This window comes from Coturnix japonica, chromosome Z (genome assembly GCF_054131305.1).
Source record: "Coturnix japonica strain WE chromosome Z, WE-NBRP24, whole genome shotgun sequence".
Classification (NCBI taxonomy): Eukaryota; Metazoa; Chordata; class Aves; order Galliformes; family Phasianidae; genus Coturnix; species Coturnix japonica.
This window is the reverse complement of record NC_140702.1, coordinates 55,806,533-55,829,860: the sequence shown is the minus strand read 5'-3', so window position 1 is coordinate 55,829,860 and position 23,328 is coordinate 55,806,533. Positions and strand designations below refer to the sequence as shown.

General features: G+C 39.3%; 1 protein-coding gene across 2 annotated transcripts in view; it reads left to right on the top strand.

The window, feature by feature from the left end:
* Positions 1-23,328, top strand: part of PLPP1 (phospholipid phosphatase 1) — a 50,262-nt gene that overhangs the window by 24,204 nt on the left and 2,730 nt on the right. For both annotated transcript variants that reach the window (XM_015848714.3, XM_015848713.3), the window contains exons 3-4: positions 191-471; positions 13,344-13,401. In XM_015848714.3, coding sequence (XP_015704200.1) covers positions 191-471; positions 13,344-13,401 — 339 coding nt within the window. The remainder of the gene's footprint in view (positions 1-190; positions 472-13,343; positions 13,402-23,328) is intronic.

Sequence of the window (23,328 nt, the reverse complement as noted above, 5' to 3'; positions counted from 1 at the left end):
ATGTGATGCAGGTAGGGCAAAAAAGAAATTATTTCAAATAAAAATGTTTTAAAGTTTTAGAAATTATTATTATCAGTGTGTAGGGAACTTAAATTTTGCAGCTCACTTTTCTTTAATTGGAAATGATATGCTTGATTGTTAACAACAGTATTTTTTAAGTAGCTAACTGTTGTCCTTCTTTCTCTTTCAGATAATATTAGGAGAGACTCTCTCTGTCTTTTATAACCATTTGCACTCAAACTCATTTGTCAGAAATAACTACATAGCCACTATTTACAAAGCCATTGGAACCTTCATTTTTGGAGCAGCTGCTAGCCAGTCATTGACAGACATTGCCAAGTACTCCATAGGCAGACTGCGTCCTCACTTCATTGCGGTGTGCCAGCCTGACTGGACACGAATCAACTGCAGCCTGGGTTACATTGAGAACTTCCCGTGCCAAGGAGACAAAGCAAGAATCAATGAAGGAAGGTGAGTCTGACTGACCTTGTAGACTTGGTTTTGAGACCTCTTTCTTGACTTGGTAATGTCTTGGGATGATGAGTTCATTGTATATGAAATCACAGGTTCTGAACTGGTCATGTTTCTGGGGTAGTCATATAACTTGGTGTCTATGTTCAGAGACTGGTGCTCAGGAAAAATCTAAACTTTTATTTAAGTTTTCTTTATTGATAGTAAGAAATCTGCTTCCAGTGTAAAAAAATAAAAAATAAAAAAAAAAAAAAAAAAAATATATATATATATATATATCACAGAATCACAGAATTGTAGGGGTTGGAAGGGACCTCTAGAGATCATTGAGTCCAACCCCCCTGCCAAAGCAGTGTGTATATATATATATATATATATATATATATATAAATAAAAGTAGTGTACTTAAACTATGTTTGCTGTACTTTTTTGTTTTCTCATCTCCCAAGCTGATTGGAAGTTTAGTGATTTGGGCAAGCATCACTGCATGTTTTCTTGCAAACGTCAGATGTGCATGAAATGGTAGTACAACTTCTGTAAGCCTGCTGTATTGCAGGAGGTCTTGAGGAAAGATGCACTTAAAATATATGTTTGTTCACAAATATATATGTTATAGCATGAAGATAATGCAATGGACTTCTGCTTGGTAGTCTGCATTGGTTAAGGTAGCTGTGGATTTTAGTTACTTCAAGTGAAGTTTTTTACACTTATAGCCTAAACTTGATTATGCTAATTCTTGAATTCAGTATCCTATTTTACTCTGAAAACAGTTGTCTTCAGCATTTTTTTAGCTTCAGCGTCTCCTTGCAACTGTTTTGAGTACTTTTGTGAAGTACTTCAAATAGTTTTAGAGTGAACGATTTATGTAAAGAAATGCTCCAAAACCTTCATGGAAGTATTATGTTCAATTCCAACTAGTCGTGTATGGAGCTTCTAATATTTATTCAGATGGAATATTATAAGGAGTAACTCAGTGGGCTCCTTGGACTGTGAAGTTGATTTTTCTTCTGTATCAAAACATCAACATGTTAAAATTGTACATAATGTGGTTGAATAGGATGTGTATATATTAAGTGTAGTTGCACTTGTGAAAAGAATACCATGCTGTATGGGTTCATTGATGGATATACTACTTGTTTTTAATGTTTTAGAAAAGTGGTCTATACCATGGTGACTGTTCATGTCTGTGAACATAGGGTGGGGGTGGGGGGAGACATAATACGAGTTGTTTTGTCAGTGGTGTGAGTAATTAACATGTCACTTCTCATCTATCAAGACATACGTTTGTATTGTTTTATTGCCTTACAGGTACTTTTTTTAGTATTTGTAAAGATAGTGACTTGCCAAAAGGCTGTTTTATTTCTCAATTGAACAAAGCAGGGCCTGGTAGAACAGGAGTGGGTGTGCTGGGTTATAAACATGGTAATGGGGAAGTGTGTGAGCAGTCTCTGCTACTTTCAAATCTATGGAGCCTTCTCCAACTTCATTTCTTGTTCAGTTTGTTCCTTATCTTCTGGATTGCTACAGCTTAATTTTACTCAGTCTTGAGATGATTGGCAGCTTACCCTAATTCCTAAAAGAGGAGTAGGCATAAAGGTTTCAGAAAGGACACATTACTTCTCCATTCTTTTTTAATTGTAAGTCATACTTCCCTAACTAGTCTGTGGCAGATTGTTCATGAATCTTATTAGTGTTCATGCACTGGAAGGAGCTGATAGAACCTATACTCACTAGCAGGAGCTGAAAATATTCTTCTCTTCCTCTCTTAAGTATACTTTACTGTATTTGCTGGTTTCACTTGTCCAAAATGAGTTTGTAAGTTTGAATGTCTAGCATAGTTATGAAGTAGATCATAAATAACTTCTATTTTCTTATAGTATATGAATTACAGGATGAGTCTTCAACATCCTTAAAGAAACACCAACAAAATACCAACCAACCAAAAAAAAAAAAACCAACAAAAACCCACCTCTTTTAGTAAGTATGTTGAACACTGAGGAAAAACTTGCCATAAACTCAGAATCAAGATGCACAAACATGTGAACAAAGACAGAGCAAACAAGGGACTGAAGAGTTGTGAATAATTTTTATTTCTTAAACAACATATTAGCTGCTATGTACAGCTTAAAAATATTTTTATTATTTCATTAAGGATTGTGCTGTCTCTTCCGTTTATCAAGTTATGAACTTGGTAGCACAAACAACACACTACACCTGACCTTTACAAAAGGCTTTACTGAAACTGAGACTGTTTGAACTTTAACCACAGAGTGCTAAGAATAAATGATGTAATGTGAAGTATGCTGTATTATTACTAGTTTTCTCCTGAATAATGTCATGGGGACACTAATAGTCTTTTGGAGGAAAGAAAAGCAAAGTATTTTTACATCTGACATAGAGTACAAATAGCGTCTGCCTAGAAATTTAAAATTAGAAAGTATATTTACCTTTTCTGCTTAGAAAAACAAACAAAAACCACTTTCTGAAACAATGTAGAAGTTACAGGAAAAAAGTCAGCTTGTAACATCAAAACTTGATGGTTGTGACACAGTGTTGCTAATGTAGCATCCAGCTTCTTACAGTATTGGAAAGCAGTGGGCTCTTAACTGTCAAATCTGATGTTTGTTCTTTCTCACATGTTCATTGTAGTCAGTCGGATTGTTATGAGTGGTTGCAAGTCTCAAAAGTGAATTACCTGGGACCAACCAATTTAATGTATAGAGGTGTGAGAATTAATTCAGGTACTCCAGAATTATGGAGAACTGGCAGCTGGGTTGTGATGGTGACATGGTTTTGTATTTTTAATGCTGTGTTTTGGTGCAGTAGTTACTGTGAATGACTTTTTTTTTTTGTGCCGTCTCACCTGAAGTACTGAAACCCTCCAGAAAACAAATACACCAGCTTCCTTATGAATGGTAGAAGATTTTAATTTTTAATATACTGTTGAGCTGTCTTTATAAAAAGTTGTGTGGATTCTCGTCATCTGCTACTTTCAGTTTCTTTTACTGTTGAATAGAGTAGGCGTTTCTGCTCCAGCACTGGCCACTATTAGCAGCATGTTTGTGTGATACATCAGTTCTTGTCCTCGATAGGCACTCTGTTTCTACCTCTCAAGCCTTTTTGGTCTGAACTCAGTCAGATGGCATTTGCTAAATCAAGACGATCTTTTGCAATTCCTATTTGTTTTCTTGTACAAGAGGATGGAAGATTCTTATACTATGATGATTTTCGTCCCTGATATCCTAACATCATGTGGTCAATGCCTCCAGTGCTGCTGATGTGTCCAACAAGTTCAATATACTTGCTGAATAAGATTCAGCATCACACCTTTCCTGTATGGCCTGTCCAGCAGTACTGTCAAAAAAGAAAAGCTGTTGAACTGCTTGTACCTACCATGTTGCCCTTCCTTGAGGTGACATGGTAGGTACAGTCAATTCCTTCCTTGAGGCAGCCCTTGAGACTGCTGGTGTTTCCTAAGAAGCCCTTCTGCATATGATGCATCTGGGTCTCTATTCCCACAATGACAAGTGGGTGCTGAGATATTTTGATTTATGTTTTATTTATAAAATTAAATTCCTTATTGAGCCTGAAAAGTATATTTAACAATTTTCCATTTTCCTGAGCCCTGGACAAGGCTGATCATTGACCTCCGAATGTTGAGACAGGCTTCCTCTTTGAGATACTCTGACTTTGCTTTTCCCTTTATGTGTCTCTAGCTGTACATTATGGTACACTGTAAAAAGAGAAGGGTCAGTGCATAATGTCATCTCTTGAACTCATTGGTCTGTTAGCTTTTATCCATTTATTGAGCTTCTGATTAAGATTTGGATGTGTCAGTCTTGTTTCTCTAAACTTCTGCTATTTAAGTATTGTTGTCTTGTTTCTGGTCTCTTACAGGAACATAGGGTATAAGGCGTTTTTTCTTGTTTGTATATTAAATCTTTTCCAAACTGGATTTCATAATTGCCAGATGTGTCCCTTTGTAATGGGATTTATTGACCATGTGGATTGCATCTGAAAAATCTGGATTGAATTTCAAATCTGGGTGACTTCTGGATTCAAGTTTTTTAGATTTTATGTGCTTACACAATTTTGTATATATAAACATATAATCATTTGAGCTTAATTACACAGAAGGACATGAGAATGCAATTTTAAACATTCTTTTGACAGATTACTCCTTTAAGCAAAAATTTTAGCTGTGATTGCAGATTCAGAAGTAAGCTGATGTATGTATTATGCATGTGCATAAATACGATGTCTTTCATAACCTCCGCTTCTTAGCAAATAGAAGATACAGCAGGTGATCTGCAGATGGTGATTATATTTCAACATCTACTAATTCTGCATAAAATTGTTGCTGTAATTTTGTTGCATAGTACATATCGAAAGGACTTTACTGTTAAGACTCTTGCTGTAGGTTTTCAGAACTTCCTTTAATATACATACATACATACATATATACATACATACACACACACACACATATACATATATATATTCATACATACATACATACATATATATATAAAGGGAACTTCAAACTGAGAGATTTTTTTCTTGAAATCCACACTATCCCTTAACAGGATGGCTGAATACAGAGGGAGGGAGGAAGTATTAGCATGTGTATAAGATATACTGAACACCTGCAAGTTCATTTAAACTGCAAGTGCTAACCTCTTGTGGCTATGCTAAACTTGGTTGCAGTGTGCAGTGCAGTTGGTTGGTTTATTCTCTTGCTTTGACAGGTTAAACTAGTTCCCATCTGCACACCTTGCACAGTGTGGAGTATTTCCCCCCACCTTCATGTAATCATCCTGGGTGTGTGCAAGAGTGCTCTTACTCTACTGGCTTCCTGTGTTTACTCCCGAGTTTCGTTTTTTTTTTTTTTTTGGATGTGGTGCTTACTACATTTGAGATGAGCAGTTCAGATTTCTCCTGGTGTTGTTAACAATGACTTTAAATACTTCTGTAGGTTGAAAAAAAGAATATCTGAGAAGTGATGGCTGAGTATGGCTGAATAGGGTGGTAGGTTGGAACCTGGAAGTTCAGAGTCCTAGGTGTGTAAGACCAGGAGAACCTGATGACTAGGCAAGTCCAAGAAGCTGTCCTGACTGGTTTATTTGTCTGCTCACTAAACATATATACACACAACTAAAACCTTTGAACCTTAGGTGGTAGATATGAAACCATATTGCACAAGGCAAGTTACTATAGAGGCTGTCCCTGTAATCTGGACTGTGTTTGCCTCAAAAGCAGTCTAGCAGGAATGTTTGTGTGTGAGAAACACTTTCTTTGAAGCTCAACTTACTATTGGGCAGTTGAAAATCTCTAGTTTCAGTCTGTCATTTAGTTCCATTAGTAGTAACAGATAGCACAGCTGTTAATGTTCATGGCTAGGATTGCACTGCTGATGTATAGCTTTATATCAAAACTCGGAAGTCTGTGGGGAAAAACAGCTCCCTATTCCTGTTGATATATTGCTGCCTGCTCTTGGAATAAGTTGTGTAGTCTCCTACTGCAAACTCAAAATGTAATCTTCAAAGAGGTCTTTAGGAAATTAGAGCTGACTGCTTTGACCTTTATAATTTATTTCAGCACAGTTGCCAAGGTGGTGCCCTTGACTAATCATTTGCCAGGAATTTTACTTTCTCTTTGTTTAGAACTGGCTGTTTGAGCTCTTTCACAGGTGGTGTGGTACACATGCATGTCGGTGAGTGCAGTTAAATTGCACAGAGCAGTTCCCAGGAGCTAAATACCCATGTCAGACAGCTGGCACAGGGTTAACCTGCTTCAAAGTTTAGCTGAACTTCAAAATGAAGTTGGAAACACTTAAACTGTTTCTTCTACATGCTGAAAACACATTCAAAACTTTGCTGAAGTAGAAATCAGACAATACTCATAAAAATGCAAATAAGTAATGTTTTCCGCACTGTTTCATTAGGTAGTCTTTCCAATTGGTTTGCTGCAGGTTTCTTTAAGCCTAGCCCAGAAGACTGGACGCTTGCTTCAGATTAATCTGTATTCAGTAAAAAATTGTTCTTTGTGCTCTCTTGGTATTGAGGGTATTTCGGAGGTGAAGCATTACTTTGTACTAAAATAACTTCATACTGGAATACTTTGTAAAAGCTTTGTTTGGAAACTAAAAAGCTTTGTCAAAAATCAAACCACATTTAATCATTCAAGCATAACTAAATAGTTTACTTATCTAATCAGCTTGTAATAACATCGTGAATCAGAAATGTCTCAAGCTTGTACAACCTTTGTTAACTATGTGTTTGGTAGAGCTCTACTTGTTTATTGTGTTTTGATTACTTTTGTAACAGAGCTTTTAATATGAGCTGTTACACTATACTGAAGCTTAAACATTCAGTAGTTTTCAGCAGAGTCTAATCAGTAGCTTTCACTTCTGAAAAGTTCTTAAGGCCAAAAGGATCTTAAGAAGTGTGGATACCAAAGCTGTAGAGGGGTTGAATAGAATACCCAGATACTTTTTTCCACTATTAATCAAATGATTAATCGTCTCCCTTTTGCCATTGGTGTTATTTGAGACATAACACAGTTAATTTTGAATACTTCCAGTCCTATCCAAATAACTTTGAGAAATGGAAAGTCAGAGCACCCACAGTTGATACTTATGAGAAGTTTACACGGAAGGAAAAAGCTGAAATTTAGTAGTGAATTAAGCTTTTAAACTTTAAAAGCTGCTTGTGGGCTATGGTGAATGATGGAGTGGGGCTGTTCTTAATCTAGATTACAAGCTGCCTCTGCAATAGAAATTAACTGATGTTAGGGAGAACTTATATGAAAGATGAACTCACAAGAAGCATCTGAGAAGCCATTCTGCAGACTGGGTTGAGTGTCTGGTCTTCCTTTCCTTCATCCTGATGAGATTGTGGCCCTTTTACATGGTGATGGGTAACATTCACTATCAAAGCTGAATGTGGAACTCTTCACTTAATTTTCTGAAAAAGCTGTTCTTGCTGGTTTTAGTAATATGAATTGAGCTGGGCATACGGAGACTTCTGCCGTACAGTGATTCACTGGAACAGAACCTACATTTTATGCTTACTTCCTTTCTATTGGTCTAGTCATGTAAGCTACAACACTGCACTTTCTGCGAGACTGAACTAGTTTGTTAACCATATTAAATGTATTTCAAGCTTAAGAATTCAGAAATGTCAGCCAGAAAAAGCAAAAAGTCAACTAGAAAGTTTTATTTGCTAGTTCAGTAGCTTATTATCACAACTAAGTTCACTAGTCATCAAAATTTGTAGTTTGTTTTCAGCATATCCTGAAATAATTTTTGGAGGTTATCTGTGGCTATTGATGCAAGCATTGTATGCTGGGCAGAAATTCATTGACTTGTGAAGCTTAACAAACATAGGTCTATAATCTGGTGCATGTGAGAGAGCAAACCAGAGGACGCAAACTTAGAGGCGTAGAGAGAAGTGAAGCATTCAGATTGTGTTGAGTTAAACTGAGTGACTCAACACAAAGTCAACAGAAAAGGACTTACTTAGTGGTGGTTCTGCAGTGTGAGTGTGGAATGTTGTTGCAATATTCTGGTAGGTTGGACTTGGTAATACTGTCTTCAAAACATACATCCTTGTGCATGGAAAGAGTATCAGTTTTGGTAACTTCTTGTTTACTGGAGCCTTCTCTTTTGCAGGCTGAACACCCCCAGTTTTTGTTGTCATAGGAGGGGTGTTCCATCCCTTGGATCATTTTTGTGGCCCTCCTCTGGACACACTACAACAAGTCCATATCTATCCCATACTGAGGACTCTACATCTGGATGCAGTACTCCAGGTGTGGCCTTCTCAGTGCAGAGATGAGGGGTAGGATCACCGCCCTTGTGTTGCTGGCCATGCTTCTTTTGTTGCGTCCCAGGATACAGGGGATAGTTATTAAGATAAGCAGAAACTTTGATTTGTGTAAGAACACAACAATGTTCTGCCTTTTTTTTTTTTTTTTTTCCAGACAGTTGATTACACATTTTTTCTTTTGCAGGCTTAGTCTTTTGGTATGCTTTGTCTGCTTTGGAAAGGTTTGTTTATTCTCTACCATCACTTAAAGCAGAGATGAATGACTCTGCATTCCTGTCTCAGATATGATTGTAAAAGACAGTGGAAGCTTCACTTAGAAATGCGTTCATCAGTTAAACTGCCAAAGTAAGGCTTACAGGACTAGAAAGATTCTAGCAACTCTTCCCTCTTGGAGTGTAAGGCTTCTTACTGCAGTCTGGGTTTAACCACTGGCAGAAAAGGGGGAAAGTTGCGGAACTGTGAATAATACTCTTTTGAAAGTGGATTTCTGTAGGCTTGGATATTATTAAATAGATAACTTGCCTATGCATTGAATTGATCTTTCTTTTCTCTGCAATAGAGTGCCAAGTACTTGAAGATTTATGTCTCTTCTGATGTCCTTGGAAGTTGTGTTATGCGAGTCTGTAACTCTTCAAGAGAGTGGGTGCTGTGAGAATATGTTGATCACTGAATGTAGAACTGATTGTTTTTAAAGAATGTGCTACTTCAGCTTATGTTTAGGCCTATCACTTTATTCTATCAAGTCCCCAGTGCATTGAAATTCAAGGAATATTTCCCTGCCAAATGTGTGCAGAGCTGTCTGGCTTATTTGAAACTGACGTGCTGACCTGCAGTTCTCTTGGACATTTTATTCCACTACAGATCAATGAAATGTATAGCATGAGTGTCAGGAGAAGCTTTGAGTCAAGACGCGGAGAGTCTGAAGTGCCTGAGGATAGAAATTATTTGCCAGCTTGTTTAGGGAGTGTTTGGTTTTGTGTTGATGTAGAAGTAGATATAATATTGAGTATCCTGTTTTTCTGTTATTTAATCATTTCATAATTCAATACTGGAAAGATTTCCTAATTCAAATCTTTACTTCTTCTATGTGGTGCCACAGAACATTCTTGCTTCTGAGATATGGGTCTATCCTAATTTTTTTTTTTTTTTTTGGTAGTTTCTAAAGCTTCCTCTTGGTTTCTTAGTATTCAATACTTTATTGTACTGTACCTATTTAGCTCTTTCCTAGTACCCTTCTTCACTGAGGCTGTTCACTTTCTAGTAGACTCATGTAGAGAAGTGCACTTTGCACATGTTTACACTTTGTATTGTCCATACAAACACACAATATGGAGACATTTCTTTCTTAAATGATGTGCATTTAAGTGTTGATGGATGGAAGTGTTGATTTAAGTGTCATCTGGGTGGACACCCAGATGAAAGTGGGTGATTATTGTGGTCCTTTTCAATACAGGCCATTTTATGATTCTGTACTTCTGTCTACCCTATGAAAAATCTAGTAAGCTTATTGCTCTGTACAGCTCCAGTAGGTAATGCAGCTGGCCTTGTAGCTTGTTAGGAATATCTTGTCCTCAATCTGTACCATGTTTCCATACAGAAGTCTCGAATAAAGGGGACAGAAGTTCACATACTGTGAGGTTTACTGTCTAGTTGAGATGATTTAAGAAATATTGCCTTCAGCTAGGTCACATTCTCTTAACTAAATTGTCCTGTATGTGTAAAAAGGAGTAGATCAGAATTAAACTGTCGTAAATGTCAAAACCAACAAGGTGTTCTTTCTTAGTTTTGCTTATCTGTTGTTAGAAATCCTGGGTATAGAAGTATTGAATGGTTCAGTATTCACTGCAGTTACTTTCCTGCAGGAATTGCTCATACTCTGATTAATTTTCCAAGTTATCTTTAAAAAAGGAGGGTTACAGTTGCAGACTGTATCGATAATAATTATCACTTCTATGGTAATCACTTTTAGGAAGTACAGCTATTTGTCATTTCATTTTTATCATATAATCACAGAATCACAGAATTACCCGGGTTGGAAGGGACCTCAAGGATCATGTAGTTCCAACCCCCCTGCCTAGCAGGGCCACCAAAGATACACATTTACTAGATCAGGTTGCCCAGGGCCCTGTCCAACCTGGTCTTGAACACCTCCAAGGACGGGGCATCCACAACCTCACTGGGCAGCCTGTTCCAGGACCTAACCACCCTTCTAGTAAAGAACTTTCCCCTAACATCCAACCTAAATCTTCCCTAATAATAATATGTATATATATAATATAATATATATATATATATAATATATATAATATATATATAATATGTAAACCCATGGCAAAACTAAAATTCAGGATAGCTGAACAGCCCTTAAGCTACCATGTTTTAAGACCTCTTGTAGGCAATGAGCTGTATTTAAATCATCAGAAACTAAGTATGCTTTAGATATCAATTGATATGTGAAATTGGTTTGATGTTACTTCTTAAGGTGCTCTTCTATCTTGGTAGTATCAGTTGCTCAAGCGGAAACAGCTTTTACTTTTTCCTGATAAACTTTGTTCATCATGTTCTAAGTAATTGGTTGAGGTAGATACTGAGCAAAAGGCACAGATTGCAGATCTGGTCTTCTGAATTCAGACTTTCTGGTGTTGAAAGAATTGAAACAAAACTTTACACTTACCAACATTGTTTCATGACATGGGAACAATATCCCAAGAAACTATTTGAACGCTCATGAAATCTGAGATGCAAATTCCTACAGGGATATTTAGTCCTCCTTTATTAGCCAAAAGTAGAGTTTTTTAGGATTGCCTGTAGGATTTTATCTGCAAAAATTCTAATACTTTGCTCTTCTTAGGACTACTAAATGAAGATTATTGCTATTTTTTAAATTATTATTTCTTTATTGTTATTTGCATGTATTTCGTGGCTCATGGCAAGCCAGCACTTGCAGTATGCTCACAAGGAGGCCTTGGCTGTGAAGCAGTTTGGCTGGTTCATTAGACAGGATGTTCTGCTGGCTTTGGGAAGGCATTTGTGTGCTGAGGAATGGTCATGAAACCTATTCAAAATACTTTAACTGAAACAATGGAAAAGCGTTAAGATTTTTAACAATTTTTGTTTTATTTTTAACAAGTCAAGGGGCAGCAGTATTGCCAAAGAACTTTCACTGGGATTGCACAATGTATGAATTGGATCAGTATTTTGTCCTAGTTGTATTTTTGGCAATACTTCATGTGCTAAGCACTATGTTTTCAGTCATGTACAGCTTATTTAATCTGTGTCTGATGAGAATGCACTTTAATTTTGTAATCTTCAACCTGGAACAAGGTATTCTTTATGTTACACTGTGCTTATGTTGCTCTAAAACCACGAATGCCTGTAGGCAGCAACACTTTTAAGACAGTGATTCAAAAATGAATGTAAGAAATTTTTTTTTCTCATTCAATAGCCTTCTGAATTCCTTCAGCTGGCAGTATGTTGCCCTCAGGAGTCACAGGAGGAGTTCTTAGGGTCAACAGCAATAACCTAAATGGCAGTGGATAAAATATTGGTGTAGAATCTGTGGGTTCTTTATTGGCACTTTGAATACTTGGTTGTTGTGGCTGATAGACAGAACTTTTCCAGGTTCTTGTTGTACTGGCTTTCACAGCAGAGTTCTAAACAGAGGTCTTAGCTAGAGAAGAGTTAAGATCTACTGGAGTAGAGGAAGGTTATCTAGGAAAATTGCAGCTTTATTGTTGTTTCTTTTTTTTTTTTTTTTTTTAATTTTAAACATCTGAAGATGTCAGTTTTTATACTGAAAAGCAGAATTAAAAACATCTCTGATACCTACATGTACAAAGCTCATCTTTTTGAAATTCTTTCCAGTTTCTCTGAAACAAAGCTTTAAAAAGTAGTGCTTGAAATAGCTCAAAAATAGCTGCTTTTTAATAGCTTGGAAGATATTGATAGTCAAATGTAAACCAAGAGCTACAGAGAACACTTGATGCGAGTTTTCTACCACTCTGTAGCACATTTCTTAATGCTGTGCATACAGATTAATCAAGCAGTTCTGGAATTCCACTTGTGCATAAGATTGCTTTATTGCCTCCCCTGTGGTATTTCTATGGTAAACCCAATTACCCTACTGCACATTGTTACTCTGATGGGAAGAGCAGAGGTGTCTTGACTGACTTGGATTTTCTACTGATCCCTGGCTTAGGCCTCCAGGTGCAGTGCCCAGCTGAGACACCTGCTGGAGGTGGCAGGGTGCTGCCTGTAGGTCACAAAACTTCCTATTAACCTGTGCTTCTTTGTTTGTCAGGGTTTAATGAGCAGTGTAACATAGCACCCTCGAATTACACAGAAGCCTGGCTGAGACCTGTGAGATAACCTGTGAAATGACTTAGAGCAACTTGTGGTGAAAATGTTTATGTAATGTGTAGAAGATAGCTGAAGTATAGTTTTGTTTCTCCATTTAAGATTGGATCAGAAATCCCTTAGCATTTTGCTGTCTCCTCTTGACAAAGAAGTGGCTGGGCTTTGTTCTGCGCATTCCTTGTCTCAAGGGCAGTAGCTCTGCCTGCTGTTCTGCACTTTTCTCTAAGCAGCTTATCTAGAGGTGGGGTTGACGATGAAGGCTCTCCTCGGAGTCCTAAGGGCTGCCACTGTTGGCCAATTTCAGCCTGGGCCTTCTGGAAGCTGTTAGAAGTCAGAGGCAGCATTGTCTTCCCTAAAGGAAATAGAAACAGCTTTATACTCTGCTACAGATATTCTGCTATAATATACACTCAGTTTCTAGTTTTGGGATGTTCTTGCTTACTGGACACTTACTCTTTGAGTTGAAGGAGAAGCAGTTACTGTCTAATGCTGGGATCAACTTGATGTTGAAACAGTGAGGCTGGTGCTATTTGTCAAAAGCTACTGACAGACACAGGTGATGTCTGTTGTGCCTTGATAGCAATCTTGAAACAGCATGGGAATGTTTGCCTTTTTTCTTGTTCATGTGTGTAAGATAACATCACTGTGGCAAACATATGGAAAAATGTCTTTTTTTTTTCCTTCCAGACTATCGTTTTACTCTGGCCATTCTTCCTTCTCCATGTACTGCATGCTCTTCCTCGCAGTAAGTATGTTTTTTCCATGTATTTAGTAATGGGGGAAAAAACAGCACAACTCTTATTTACCTTAGACTTAAAGGACACATAGGAACTGAGAGGAGATGTTTGGCTGAGGAAATAAAAATAAGACTACAATTTTTTCTAATAGATTTCTAATTATGAGGATTTGAATGCTTCTTTCTTGAGAGTTGATTTTCAATTTCAAGCCTCCCAAGCCTCATACACTTCAAGTCAGAAAGATCCTCCTAGAATAAACTTTGTAATACTAAAGATTTTATAGTTACATGCAATATAGTGTATGTTCCTCATCTGTCAGCTGATTGGTGAAAAAAGTGTTTTTTCCTTGTTTATCACCTGTAGACCTGTGGTTTTGGAGACTACTTGTGGTGCAGTTCTGAAAAACAGAATACATGCATCAAAATTGCCATTTCCATGATATAATGAAGTTATTACATGTTATGTAGCAACCTAATGCTGTCTTGTCCTGCTGTGTTTAATTGTACCTTAACTTCTTGCATGGTTTCATTGATCCATGTGAGAATACAATATTGCAACCCTTCAGAAGCACAGACTTAGACAAGAGAAAATTCACTATGTGTATGGTAATGAGTCTGGTGTATAATTTGTACTGATTGGATGAAAGTCACCTGTCATGGATCTGACTCTGTCTGAACTTTTATCTCTGTTACTTGTGTGAATGAGCTTGTGGAAAGGAGGCTGTGGTCAGGAAGACTTCTCAGCCAGTACAGACTTAGGGTGCTGACTTGAAATCTTGTCTCATAATGAAAACTCCCCTTACCCATGCTCCATCTTCCTACGCCCTTGCTGTTTGCTGTCACACTGAGACAGCATCTAAACAGTGTGAGTGCTGTATAATGGTATTTGTACTTGGACTTCTAGGCTCTGTTTCAAATTGCTAGGATTTTAGGAAAAAAATGCAACCTTTGGCAACAGGGGCAAGATTTATTTATTTATTTATTTATTCCCCATTCTTATGAATGTTTGGGTTTATTCACATGGTTTGAATAAATCCTGTCTATAGTAGCCTACATGGTGTTTGCTGGGTTTCTTTTCTAAATCCATGCTTGTAGAGAGTTGTTTAACTCCTGAGCTGAGATGCAGTCAGCTATCAGGTTTTGTGTACCTATATGCATGCTTCACACTTAGCAGTCTTCTGCATGGGGAAGGAGGTGGACAATATGAGTCAGGTCCTTCCTCCGTGTCCTGCTTTGAAATGCTGTAAATCCAGTACTTGTGTCAGTTCCTTAACTTGTCAAGATACCCTTAACTCTCATAGCAAGGCATTTGTGAAGCAGTGATGTATTGCACATAAGTTCATTTGTCATTCAGGAATGACAGAAGAATGTTCAGAGCAGAATTACAAATGTTAGAGGAAGCAGTCTTGAATTCAGAAGCACAAGAAAAAGAACCTAATTTCAAAGTTTGCTCAAAGGTCTGTTTTGGACCTGTTTGGTCACACATTTAGGCTCATGGTGGCTGCTCCTAAAGTTTTTGCACGTGGGATATTGTATAAGAAATTGCTGCTGTAACTCTCAGTTACAGCATGTGGAGCATTCTCAATCATTGAAGGAGTTTCTTCTCACGTGTTTCATCCTAAGGTATTCTCTGAATTGACTGTGGTCTCTGTTAGTTTTTTTTAAAAAGCAAATTGCAAAACAAATGTATTCAAGCAGGCAGCTGCTACAGGAAAATGAGGCAAATGTTTTCTTGCCCTCCTCCTTGCCCACGTGGCAAGGCAGAGTGCTGCTGCTGGCTTTAAACCAGGCCTGCGGCATTTGATAACCTGTTTGTTAACTGAACTCTGATGCTGGCTTCATCTGCTCTTTGCACACTTACTCCAGCTGCAGTCTGAGTCATGAGCGGGACAGAATTGTGAACGTGGCATTACTCATAGACAACATTAATCATAACCAGATGCTAACATGCTGGTTTCCTAAGGACTAGAGGAATCTGCCTTGTGCGTACTGCAGAACATGTACTCTTAACTGTTGCTGAATGCATACATACTGGCAGGTTGTGCATGAAGAAATGGTACTGGGTAAAGTTCAATGGGAAATGATCACTGCCATGGATAGCACAGACATTGCTCCTGTGAAATGAGGATGTGCTTAGTGAGTGTGGCTTAAATCATTAGACAAGCAGTGAAATACTTCTTCAGCTCAGTTACCTGAGACAGAATTGCTGTGTTAGAAGCAAGTTAAATGGTAGCTGTACTTTCTGTTATGTACAGGAACACCTGGTGGATTAAAAAAACAACAAACAAACAAAAACCAACAACAAACTAGGAGGTGATTTATCACTTCCAATAATTTTAGATGCTTTGACTTCTAAACGCTACAGTAATGTCCATGGATTAATAATGTATATGGAGTAATAATCCTTCAGGGTCTTATTTCTAAGCAGGATATTCTGATGCTTTGCATGAAGATTGAGCTAAGGCAAAAGTTTTCTAGTAGCAATATGAGAAGGATATAAATGTTAGAACTGTTCATGCCTTTGTATTGAGCATTTATGCTGTGCTATATGCTTTGCATTGCTTATCTCAGCGAGGAACAGAAGCATGTTGGTTTTGGTCTTAACAGGGAAGAACACTTTTAGTATTGGTAAAACTCAAAATAGTGCGGACTGGTGTGAAGTCTTCTTGCTTAGGATATCTTTTTCTTACCTATTAGACTGGGCTTTTGCTGCTAAAACTCATAAGTGCTTCTTTTTGGTAATAAAAAGGGGCTTTAGAAACATCCCTATTGCAGTCATCTGTGTGTTCCCTACTAAAGAAAAGTTTAGCACAAGTGGTTACTGGGACTTCCATCTGGAAGGAGGTAGGGAGGCAGGCATGAGACATGCATGTGTTGACTGGTGACTTGTGGTTATGGGGATGCAGTCCTTGGCAGGGAACCCTGTTGAAACTATTGGTGACAAGGAAAATTTCTCAAGTCAGTGGAAGCTGTGGTGTCTGAATTGCAACTATACAGCTCCTGATACTGGGGGAGGGGAATTGCAGGTCTAAATGTACTTCTATGACAAATGTCTCATCTCAGAGTGAGGGAAGGGTATGTAAAAATAGCATGCAGTTCAGTCTTTATACTTAATGGGAAGGATGCGTTTTGTTTCTCTTAGACGTGCTGCAACCATGCCTTGGGATCACTGACAAGAGCAGAAGGGCTAGCTGAAAAGTATGGCAGTCTGAACAAAATGGAAAGGATAAGAGTTGAAAAGTGTGAACTTCCAAACTGAAAGTACGTGAATTACACTTGGGAGGAGCTAGGGAAACTTGAGTGAATACCGTGTCCTATGAACTGTTCAAAATGAATAGTCTTAAGTAAATCATATCTGGGAATTTGAAGCATTTCTCCTTAGTTTGTCTTCTGGTTTGTGGAGAGCAGATGTGAACTTTTAACTTCAGGAATGGAAATATTTACTTGTATGTAACTTGGACACATGTATTTTTGGGAAGCTTTGCTCCCCAGTATTTACAGCTACTTAATATTACCTTTCCAAAGTTCCCTCTGTGAGCAGTGCTGGCCTTCCTTACATCTGGCAGTCAGGCTTAAAAGTTTGTCTAAGTAAAAGGAATGAGTCTTTGATTCCATATCACCTGAAATACATCCATAATGGATAACAGCCTCATTAAGCTTGTGCCTGGTTAAAGCCTTCTATAGAAACCTGTGATGAGCCTAAATCTTGTTACTGTGCCTGGATTTCCAGTGTGTCTATGTGGAAAATCTTCAGCTGAACTGATCTCACATAGCTTGTTGTATGTGCCTGCGTGGCATGAAAATAGACATGAGGATGGTCCCTATGGTTAATGAGACTTCCCTCTGGGAAAGGAAGTCTGTTCATCCCTTAGGTAAAGGGGAGGAATACACCGATCCTGTTTCATAAAACTCTTATCTAACAACTTTAAGAGAAAATACAGAGTAAGTGTATCTTTTTAGTAACTTCAGGAAGTGTTAAATAGCACCAGATTATTATGATGCCATGTTCCTGTCAAAAAGCTGTGGTGTCTGCCAGACCAGTTATAAGGCCTGAGTTTTTAGGCTGGACTTGTTTGTTTATAGTCATTTTATTTGTCATCTTACGGAATGGGTTATGGAGTGTCAAGCCAGGAAGCAATGATGGTGAATGTGTTTTGAGACTCATTTGGCAGAGCTACGTGGGTCATTTTGGGACTGAACTGTTATCTCTGGGATGCTTTTGCCAACAGCAGCTTCATGTGGAAACAATGGGGAGATTGAGCAGCAGCAGCATCTGGGGACCCAGTGATTTAGTAACAGATTCTGGAACCCAGAGTATTGTCATCCCCTCCCCTTGCTGCTCCTTTCATCATTAAACAGCTCACATATTTCTCTTGTATCAACTAAGCCATCTTATCTGGCTTGGAAGTTAGGAGGGCAAGCATAACTGAGCACCTTTCCTAGCAATGTCCCTGCTACTAAAGCTACTAAAATTTCACTCCTGCCTTGAAAGCAGATACTGCTGTCCATCAACATTTGAGACTTTCATTTATAAAAAAAAAGAAAAATTGCTTTAGATGTTCTGTCTGAAAACTACCTGACTTGTTCAATGTGTCCTCTTGTCTTCAGTAGCCAGAATGCAACCGCACTGCAACCACTGCAGTTGGCAGCAGTGAAGATCAAGTTGCTGTAACAGAGTCGGACTTGGCTGCAGGTAGACTGGACATGTTGCTGGCTGCCCCTAGCTGGGGTGAGGGGCTGTGCTGCAGGAACCAGCCAAGCTGCCGTGCTATTCTGGGGAGAGTAATGTGGGATGGAGGGGTGAAGAATCTGAATTGTAACTTGAGTTGCTCACAAGCTCTCCCACAGCTCACTGGGAAAGAAGATCTTGTGTGCTCATGGAAGCAGGAAACTGTAGAAGAGAACTGGAGGGCAACTGGTATTTCAGTGACCTGGACTGGCAGCCTGCCTCTGTGCCTTGTGCACAAATGCTTGGCACAAATGAAAGCTGGGTTTAGGCCTGTGTGTGTGTACTTATAGTCCTAAATGTGCCAGTCAGGCATTGCTCTTGAAATCTTGTTTATGTTGGAATTAAAGGTTGGGTGAAGCAATACCCAAATAGGGGCCTGGGAGGCTTTACCACAGCATCTTACATACATCTGTTTGCATGGCAGTATTTCTTCACTGTCCCAAATAGTACTGAACTGAGCTGTGGAAATCCCTAGTGTGTTCCTGCCCATGTGAAAGTTGACGACTATCTAGTCCTCAGAAACTAATAAGAGGACATGTCTTACTGAGAGTATTTTGTGTGGCTGTAGTTTGGGCAGAATCAAGCACATTCCTTGGAGCACAGTTTAAAAAATAAAAGATAACTGGTCATGCTATGAGAATGGAGCATGGAGACACTTGTTTCTCCTACTTGTAGTACTCATTCAGTACCAGTGTTCAGACTTCTCAGTAGCAAGCAAGTGAATAAAAATGACTTTTCTGTAGTGCACTTGGGAATTGCAGCTGTTGGTAGTGCTGAGGTTATTGTGAGTTGGCTCCTGCAGAGCAAAGATGAAAGCAATTCCTTGAAGAGTTCACCTTCTGTAGAGGGCTTCTGTAATTCGGTGTATGCAATAGGATCAGAAACAAATACTTTTCTTATCAGCAAAGGACAAGTGTTAGCTTTTGGAGTAAAATAGAAGGTTACAGTTTCCACCAGTTTATGGTAAAAAGTGATGTCAGTAAACAATTATTTCTACAATGTACAGCTAAGCTGCAGCTGGAGGATTAATAAACAACTGAGGAACTGTTATTTGTCTGGTGGAAACGTCTGTATAAAAGATTGACTGTGCTTTCAGTTTGCCTTCTAAACTAGTACACGACAGGAGGTTTCCCTGTTGTGTGGGCAGTAGCTTGCAGTATCAAATGCCTTCTGATGGCAACGTGCAGCTGTCTGAGGCCAGGCTAGTATGTACACTGCCTTTTTGCCCTCCTTTGGCCAACTTTGTTTCCTTTATTTATCTGTCCAATGGAACAGCTCCCTGACCAGCACACCATGTTCAAACACTAGAGGTGTCTCAGGAGGAATGCCTGGTTGGAGTGTATGAGGATAGACTGTCCCTTTCAGCAGCAGTCCATGTGCATCTCCACCTGGAGCCAAGTGCAAACCTATACCCTTTTCCTTCTCTGAAAGGGGAAAAATATTTCTAAATTGTGGCTTCCTTCTCCTTTGTTTTCTGCCCACTCAAAAGAAAATTGAGATGCAGATAAAACAGGGACCACAAGTATGTATATAAGAACGTGAAATCTCATGAGGAAGACAAAACAGACCTTGGTCTCCAAGTTGTTTGTTTTTCAAGTTCCCCAGCTCATGGTTTCATTAAATTGTCCTACATCTTCATGGTTCGTAAGTTGGTAAGTTTTCTGTTCAGATGCAAGTCTGCCTTTAAAATTACTTCAGATATGCACTACAGGTTAACATCAAGCTTCACAAAGCAGACTGCACACCAGATTCCTGGTTTGCTGGCAGTGTCTGGCTGGTTGACGCCTAGAGCCCCATGTTTATAAATGGTGCTTTGGGAATGAAAGGAGCTCTTACACTTGTAATTAATGGTTGCAGAGGGCGGGCTCATGTGTGACTGCTGTGCTGTTTCTCAGCATTTCTTGTGCCTGTTGGGACATGTGCTGAGAATTTGCAGTTTTTCTGAGTTTTCTGGGTTTCCTATACTGCTTGGAATTCTGGGGTTTGTGCTTTCTGAGCAGAAATAAGAATAATAGGTTCTATACAAAATGGCTTTTATATGAAGGAACCTCTTAAGTTTCCTCTAGTGTGCAAAAGGGGAGAGTTTGTTTCCATGCTTTCACTGGAGTGGGAAGCTGGGAAGATGTGACAGGGGACCTTTTTTTCCTCTATGTTGCCTATTGCAAGCAGAGCAGAAAGGTCTTGGTCTGGTGTACTGGATTACTGAGCAGGAGTAGGACAGGAATATGGGAGGTCATCCACATGTCTTAATGGTTTTTGTTGCTTTATAATATAATGGAAAAAAAATAGTGAATGTGTTTTCTCCTCCATCCTTTTGCAGGATCATGTTGAATAACTGTTTACATTGAAAATACTCAGGTGCAAACTTTGTCTTGTGTAAGCTTGTATCAACAAGCTTTCTACTCTCCCTACAGAAAAGCCATGCTTATTAACTGCTAGGAATGGAGGATGGATTGCTATGTTGGCTGTCAGTGCATCCACACAGCTTCCTTATGGAAGACCGTAACCCCTGAGAACAGGAGGATTGTGTCCTGAAAGGATGTCCTTGATATGTTTCTCCAAAGGGAAACCCATCTTTCCATTCCTTAAGACAGAACAGGGCACGTTCAGGGAATGTAATTAACAAAGCCCTTTGACATCAGGAAATTTTAAAATGCTGTTGAGTAAAAAAGTTTTCAAATGATGTCAGAACAAATGAGTAGGTGGAGAAATTAAGTCTTCATGGGTAATGTAGGAGGGAAAGAACACAAAACGTCCCCATTTCCCTTCCCTTCTTGTAGGAAGACTGGTGGTGCATTAATGGAAAAAAAAAAAAGCAGCATGGAAAACTTATGTAACGGGCTTCTGGAAAGAAAAACAGAAGAAAGATATTAAATGAAAAATGTTGTTGCAGAAGTTCTAAGCATTAAAACTAAGTGTGTGAAAAATTGCCTTCCTTGGTGGAATGAATGGGGTTTAAGCGGAGTTAAGGTTCTGTGCCTTAAGGTAGGGATGTGAGATGTTGGCTGTTAGGAAATTCTCCTGTGAAGCCACATGGATTACACCCCAAACGTCTGTCTAGGAAATAGTCACGGCACGTTAAAATTAGGCAGGTATGTGCAGTGTATATTAATACTGCCTTGGTGAAAGAGCAAATACTTGAAAATTATGCTAGAAATGTTGAGTAGCAAGGAATTCTGTAGCTGCAGAGACCCTTCCATTCATGTCTGTGGCTTCTTGTAAGGAGCCACAAAGTGGCTGTGAGTTTCTCTTCGTTCCTGTGTGTATTTTTAGAAATGAAGCACCAGACCATAGATTAAGAAGAAACTTGTGTTCAGGATGTGTGTGGTGCAGAGAACATATTTTCATTATACAGTAAGCATCAGGCTGTGAAAGAAATGCTGATGATTACTTAATCCTATCTCAGGAATGTTCCTGAAATCTATTTGTGTAGTTTTTGAGGGGTGGGGGGAAAACCTAACCTGTGAGAAACTGGGGGAGGGAAGAGAGATGGATCGTAGCTGAATGGCACTGCTGAAGGATCAGAGCAATGCTCAGGACGGTGGGGAAGATGGACAGTGTGGTAAATAACAGCTGCTCACAGAGGCGCGGCCCTACCTGAGTAGCTCTGGATGTTTTCCTCTGTTCCAGGCTCCCAGATATTTTATCAGCAGCGAAGGAAACACTGCGAGGTGCTTACGGTCCTTTTAGCAAGATGAAGCTGCCTGACATTCCTCCTGCTTCTGTTGATGAAAAAGAAAGCTTATTCATCTCCAGAGGCTGAGCTGGGTAGGAGGAATGGCAGGGATTTCTTCCTGTTTCTCTTCTTTGCCTGTGTTGTGGCTTAAAAGAGGAGCAAAACCAGGTTCAAAAACCCCAGAGGCGTGCTGTGTATATAGGGAGGGGTTCTGTAAACGATATGAAGCCGGTGTTAGTCAACAGGGTCAAAATAGCTGTGTTAGTGTACTGTAATGCCAGGACATACATGCATGATGCACATAGTGCTATATGCAGCACTCAAGACATGCTTCTGGTATGAAGCTTTTTGTATTAAATGGATTTGAAGGTTAAAAACTCCTTTCTCTTTTGACCACTTTATTTTCTAGTACAGCGCTACTGACCTGCTTCAGGCCAGCTTTGTTGCTGCTGTCTTTCTAAAACAGAGTCATGGTAGGAGTGAGACTCTGTGGGGGAGTGTGGCTGTCTGAGCCTATTAAAAGTAATGTGCATGTGAAGTTACCTGTTTAAAAATAACAAGGAATCTGCCATTGCAGCAGCTGGCTTATAGAAGAGGTGACTCTTAATCTAATGAGCAGTATCGGGAAATCCAATTGTAACCAGGAGAGCAGCTGTTACTTCTGAAACTGCACACAGCCACAGTCAGCCATCCTGCTTCTCTGCGGTGTGATTTCTCACTCCTAACATGTTTTGTTTTGGAGCAGTGTAAATTATCACCCCCTTGCAGGGTTTTCAAGAGGGACTTTCTGGATTTGGTGTGGCTACTGGAGCTGATGGTGTTTGGGTTTGTGTGAAGCTCCAGATCCGAGCTCTGAGACTGCCCTCAGTTCAGAAGTGAGATCTTCATGTAGATGGCCTCTCTTGGTTGCTGCTTCCTCATGCAGGAGGAAAATCAGAAGTGTGCTCTGAATACGTGCTGCCTATGGGAGACTCAAACACTGCTTTATTATGTATGATGTTATGGGCTGGCGTGGAGGAAAAAAAAAAAAAAGCAAGCTTGCTTCTTGTGAGCTTGCCTCACTTTATTCCTTCAGAGGTAAATGCAGTTTCCCACTTATCTGCAGTTGCATAACTCTTAATAACTGCAAGTCTGCCAACTACCAGAAATGCTTACGTGGAAAAAATAAATATTACAGCAAGCTGATTCCTGCTGTCTTCAGCAGAATTCAGTGGGAAAGGGGAAAGAACAGCTGGTGCTGGACCCACAGCCAGCTCTTTGCAGGCTACCCATGTGCACCCCCTGGGCCCACCTCTGCTCTGCCTGACATGTGGGGGGAGTTCTGTGCTGCTGCTGGTAAATCCCAACCTAGTGTTAACACAGGACCATTAAGACACCTTTTGTTAGAAGGAGGTTGTGACAACTGACTTCTGAAGTGGCTCAACAATCTTCCCTTTATTCCCCTGTGGTAAAATTAAGGTCCCCAGAAATATGCTGAGCACTTCTGCTTAAAAGAAAAATATTTTCCTGTTCAGGCTTAGCTGTAACTTCC